Genomic DNA, 5,684 nt, shown 5'->3' on the forward strand with positions numbered 1-5,684 from the left:
TTTGCTGAAAAAAAAAAAAAGAAAAAAAGAATACCACACAGACTGAATAATAAAAAGTCGGTTTGTTGATAAAGTGGCATTGGATTTTTAATTTTTTTCCTTCCTCTCGCCCTCCTTTTTCTTATTTCTTGGTTTATTTATTGATTCTTTTTCTTTCTCCTTTTCCTTTTATCTTTTTTTTAATCTTTTTTTTTCTTTTTTTCTTTTTTAAATCCCAGACACAGTCTCCTCTCCCTTCCTAGGTGAATGACACGTCTCACAACACATTTCCCCCCCGGGGATGTTATTGCAATGCACACGGTGCTGCCGCTGCTGCTGTTCTCGCCGTCTCGGTATTTCGCTCTGACTCTCACTCACTTTTTAAAGATACAAGGATATGATGGTGGTGGGAAGAAGGGGAAAGAGAAAGGCGACCCGAAAGGGGGGCAGGTTAAAGAGATGACAAGGGATGAAGAGGGTCGGTCAGGAGCGTGATGTGGGAGGTGGCTGGTGGGGGTTGGTAGGAGGGTGGACTGTTCAGAGAAGGCACAAGTTGCCAGCCAAAAGGCGTGGGGGGCGTGGGGGGAAGGATGGGGAGTGAGAGATGTAGGAAGCTCAGGTGAATGAAAAGGCAAAAGGTGCCGCGTAAGGGGCTGACCGCTGGAAGAGCAAGGCTGAGCCAGCGCTAGAGATTCAGGGGCTGGAGCAAACTGCCACTGCCCCCTGCCGCACCGGGGAGCAGGGGGAGGGGTGGAAATCTCTGGGGACTAAGGGACTGGAAGGGGGAGAGTGGAAATATGGGGTGGAGTGGGGATGATGGGGAATGGGCGTGAAGTTGATGCTTCCCGCGGCGGGGCGGGGATTACCTTGTAGCAGGAGCCCGCAGACACTGTAGAAGCGGAGAACGGCGCTGCGTTTCCAAATCATGGTCCCTTCTCTAAAGGGCTGGGGAAGGAACGAGTGGGCAAGAAGATGCTGGTGAGCGGGGCACCAGAGTGCAGGGCTCCGCCGGTGTTCTCCTCGAGGCGCCCGCCGGACCCAAGGTCCCCGCCGCTGCGGTGTTCGAACCCGCGGACCCGGATCGGCAGTAGCAGAAGCGGCAGCGGCAAAGCACCCGCAGAATGGGGTTTCGGTGGGCGAAATAGTTTCTTCTCCTCCTCCTCCTGCTGTTGGTGCAGCCGCGACAGCCCGTCTGCCAGGCACGGGTTCGGAGCTTGCCTTCCTCTCGGCGCGCACAGCAAGTCCCAGCGCCCGCCGGGGCTGCCGGAGCAGGTGGTGCAGGGACGCCCGAGTATCGGAGAAGGTGCAGATGAGGGCTGCAAGGAGTGGGTAGGTCACGCAAGGGAGGGGCAGGGGGAGAGGGGGAACATGCAAGCAGCAGCCGCCGCACGCGCTCGGGGTGTCTCGGGGTCCTGGGAGGGCAGGTGGCAGCGGTGGAAGCAGAGCTAGTGGCGGTAGCGGCGGCGGCGGAGGCTCGTGGATGCTCGGGCTGCAGTAGCAGCAGTGGCAGCGGCAGCGGCGGCGGCGGCGGTGGCGGCAGCAGCGGCGGCGGCAGCTCTACCGAGCACCAGACACAAGGGCAAGCTCAGCGCGGCGGAGGCCCCGCCCCCACCCTGGCCAGGACAGACACCGCCCCCCGGCCAATGGAAACGCACCCGCCCACCAGTCCTGGCCAATGAGAGAAATAGATGGGTGGAGACAGGCGCCGGGAAAAACAAACAGGCTTCTCAAGGACCCTTCGGGCAGAAAGAACTGAAACCCCCATCCAGACGCCCCCGGCGGGTCTCACCTCTTTAGAGATGCCTCGCCCTAACGTGCAGAGGATATGGCCACCTTTGTTAATTAGTACCTTGCACTGGGGAAGGGTTCAGCCAATCGTCACCGCGAGGGGGCGGGGTTAGCCGTGTCCCCAGCAGGTTCTGGAATCCTGGGACAGGTCCTGGATGCGAAGTTCTTTTGCTCATTTGGACTCCTAGAGCAGATGGTGGCTGCACCTGCCCACTCACCAGCTGCAGTAGCATTCTCTGACGCTCCCAGCAGCAAAAGGGAAAATTGCAGAGGGCGTGGGAGAGACTAAGTATAGGTTGCAGAACACCTACCTGCCTACAAGAACTTGTGTGGCAGGCAAGGAAAAAGTTAGGGGCGGAGGAAATTATTCTTTGTTGTTGCTCTCTAGAATTTTGACTTATTCTAGGAGTAATCTCGGTAAAGCCTAGTGGGTGACAGTATCAGTCGTTACTGGGCACAGAAAGACCCTGGTTCAGATCCTATGGCTGTCTCTTCTTGCTTTAAAATGTTTGATGATTTTACTTGAACGTTTAAACCTGAAGCTGTCTCAACTGCAAAGCAAGGATAATAATAGTACTTAACTCTTAGAGTTGTAAGGATTACTGGAGAATGCAAACATGTTAATACAGTGCCACGCAATGTGTAAGTGCTTTACAAATGGTGGATCTAGCTATTTAGTGGGATTTTTCTAACTCAGGATAGCAGGAAATCGTAGGCAATCCCCTATAAATATTCTAACAATAGCCATCAGGAAGAGAGAAAAAGCATTACTGTATTTTCTTCAGGGACTGAGCCAAAGGTGGCCATAGAAAGGAACTTAGGAATCTGGAAAGAACCATCTCTATAAATCAGCACCCTGAAAAGTGTTCTTTAGAAGATGAGATATAAATGAGCAGGACATAAATTAATAAGAAGTTATTTCCAAATTAGCTTAATTCTCAGTCTTTTCCCTATGACCAGTTTTTAATTGGACCAAATTAGCAGATGATGGACTAGTTCGGTAGTGTTAAATCAGTCACACCATAAATAGTCTGCTTTGCTTGAGAAACTACACAATAGAAACCTGCAAGCAAGAAGAGAGAAAGATGAGAGGCAAGATCAATATTGATGGCCTTCGCTCTTTCCCATTTGTTGCTTGTTTTGCCACAACCTTTTACAAATTCAACCCTTGCCTTTTCACTAATGACCCATTCATTTCTGTGTCCACCTTTCTCCCCAGGTTCTCAAAATTAAGAAATATAATGTCCATAATAAAATGGCAAGTTCTAGAAGAAAGAGGATGTGTGGATACTTTGTTATTGTAGAAGATTGTTGCCTACTGTGAGTTTCAGCTGTTAGAGAAGTCAGTAAGTGCAAAGATACTGCTATCATTTAAACTACTGTGAGCATCAAAAGGTGAAATTCTAATTATTATTGACTCATGCTTAGGCTTTGTGTCAGGAAGAATATAATAAATGGAAATGCCAAAGAAGTTAGGGCTTCTTTATTGAAACAGTAGTGAGGGTTCCTGGGTTCTAGTGCACATCCTGCTGCTAGCTCTATGACCGTGGGCACACATTCAACTTCCCTGACCCTCAATTTCCTCAACTACAATATGAGGGAGCTGCATCTGATGATTTTTAATCTCACTGAGCTTAAAAAAAAGCAATGTAATAAAATAAAAAGCATTACTCTAAGATTGTTATATTCAAGAAAATACCCCAACTGAACATGAGTATCTCAGTGTCTCAGCATTTGTGATCAATGCTCAGAAGCAAATCATGTTTTTGCTCTTGTTGTCAACTACCAGAGCAATTAGAATTTCTGCAGTAGAATAGTCTGCAGGTTTGCTAAGCAGTACTGGTCCTAAGAACAGTAGTATCACCATTACCTGGGAACTTGTTATAACTGCAGAATCTCAGGCCCTATCCCATAACTACAGAATCAGACCCTTCATCACAAGATTCCAAGGCGATGTATATGTACACAACATTTGAGAAGCACTAGTCTTAAACACTGCTTTAATGAACACTCAACCTCAGGGAGCATTTCAGTGGGTGTTCTATGGAATGTAGAAGACTAAAGAGCCCAAAGGATTTTTGTTAAAATTACTATTTTCAGGAACCCCAGGAGTCTCCTTGTTATCACAACAAAAAAGTAACTTTTTGTAAACTATGGAACAAACCAATTAATTTAATTACACAGTTTAAAATGGTTGCAAGTTTGATTGTGATGAGAGTAATAAACTTTGCTGTGATTAAAAACCCTCTTTAGCCCACACACCCAGGGACTAGAAGAGAGTATGCATTTATTCCAGTCCTGGGAGAAAAACACTCAAATTGTGAGCTCTGGGCATTTGGATAAATACTGTCATCCTCAAGTCAAAAGACTATATAACACACTATTTCCTAAATAGTCTATTCTTAGATGCTATCAATCAATTCATTTAAAATAAATATTAAATGCTCAATGGTTGTAAGATCTTTCAAAATTTTAAAGTGTGACTATAGGTCAAAATGTTATAGAGTTGTCATTGTATGAGTAAATTAATTTCTAATACTAAAACATTTTTGTAATGCAATTACATATGTTTTAAATATCTTCAGTTCATAGTTTAGGGTTATTATTGTCCACATATGCAAGTTCTGACAATTGAGTTCATGAACTTGTTGCAACAATGTTGCTAAACTTTTTTTAGTATCAGAGGAATTATTCATTATGACTTTGTACCAACTGGACAAATAGTTAACCAAGTTTACTATTTGAAAGTGCTGAAAAGGCTGCATGAAAAAGTTAGACGATCTAAAATTTTCGCCAACAATTCATGGCTCTTGCTTCATGACAATGCACCAGCTCACACAGCACTGTCTATGAGGGAGTTTTTAGCTAGTAAATAAATAACTGTATTGGAACACCTTCCCTACTCAACTGATCTGCCCCCAATGACTTCTTTCTTTACCCAAAGATAAAGGAAATATTGATAGGAAGACATTTTGATGATATTCAGGACATCAAGGGTAATACAATGACAGCTCTGATGATCATTCCAGAAAAAGAGTTCCAAAATTGCTTTGAAGGGTGGACTAGGTGCTGGCATCAGTGCATAGCTTCTCAAGGGGAGTACTTGGAAGGTGACTGTAGTGATATTCAGCAATGAGGCATGTAGCACTTTTTCTAGGATGAGTTTGCAAACTTAATTGTCAGACTTCGTATTATCAGTGTCTCAGTAAATTTACAAATTACCTGAAAAAGTATGTGCTATTTTTACATTACTTTTAAAATGAGTATTATATGAATGACTTGCATTTCATCTGACAATGGATTTCAGAAATTGTCAAAAGATGGCATCTATCCATGCATCCCTATATGCAACAGTCTAAAATATTAAACCTCTTTGGGAGATTTTCTTTTTCTTATTTTTTTCTTCATTTTTTTGTTGTTTTTTAACATTTTACTAAATCTCAACTTTAATTTCTAACTTAGCACTTGTTTATAAGGGAAATTTGGTAAACTTAGAAATATTAAAAGAAATTAAAAATTACCTTTATCTCCTTACCTCACTCCTCCCTTGCCTAAAAGGTACATAATGTTAAAGTCCTTTCTTCCCTCTATCTAATTTCATTTCTAAAAATTAAGCATTATCACTGGTTCAGAGGAGGTTCTTTTCAGGCTCTTTAATATAATCTCACTTGTATGATTTGTGAAAGAGTAAACTTTCATTGAAAATGTATTGACCTTACAATTGGGTAATTGTAATTTGGCCGCAGGGATAGAAAAAGACAGTTCGAGGAATACAATCAATAATGTTGTAAGCTTTTCTTAGGGGGCCAGATGGACCCATGTCCTTTTGGAGAGTCCACTTCATAGTTGATGTAGAGGCCTGACGACCGCATTGTATTCCTGAAACTGATGTTGAATAATACTGTATGTCAACGATA

At 43.9% G+C, this 5,684-nt stretch overlaps 1 protein-coding gene across 1 annotated transcript; it reads right to left on the reverse strand.

Moving 5' to 3' along the window:
- Positions 1-203: 203 nt before the first annotated feature.
- On the reverse strand, positions 204-2,000 carry LOC109371365 (uncharacterized). The gene is made up of 2 exons (XM_019623836.1): positions 1,986-2,000; positions 204-1,536 (listed from the first exon to the last, which is right to left on the reverse strand). Exons 1-2 carry the CDS (start codon positions 1,998-2,000, stop codon positions 673-675), a joined length of 879 nt encoding a protein of 292 aa, XP_019479381.1. The 3' UTR covers positions 204-672.
- Between the last annotated feature and the right edge of the window lie 3,684 nt (positions 2,001-5,684).

This window comes from Hipposideros armiger, unplaced genomic scaffold (genome assembly GCF_001890085.2).
Source record: "Hipposideros armiger isolate ML-2016 unplaced genomic scaffold, ASM189008v1 scaffold_564, whole genome shotgun sequence".
NCBI lineage: Eukaryota > Metazoa > Chordata > Mammalia > Chiroptera > Hipposideridae > Hipposideros > Hipposideros armiger.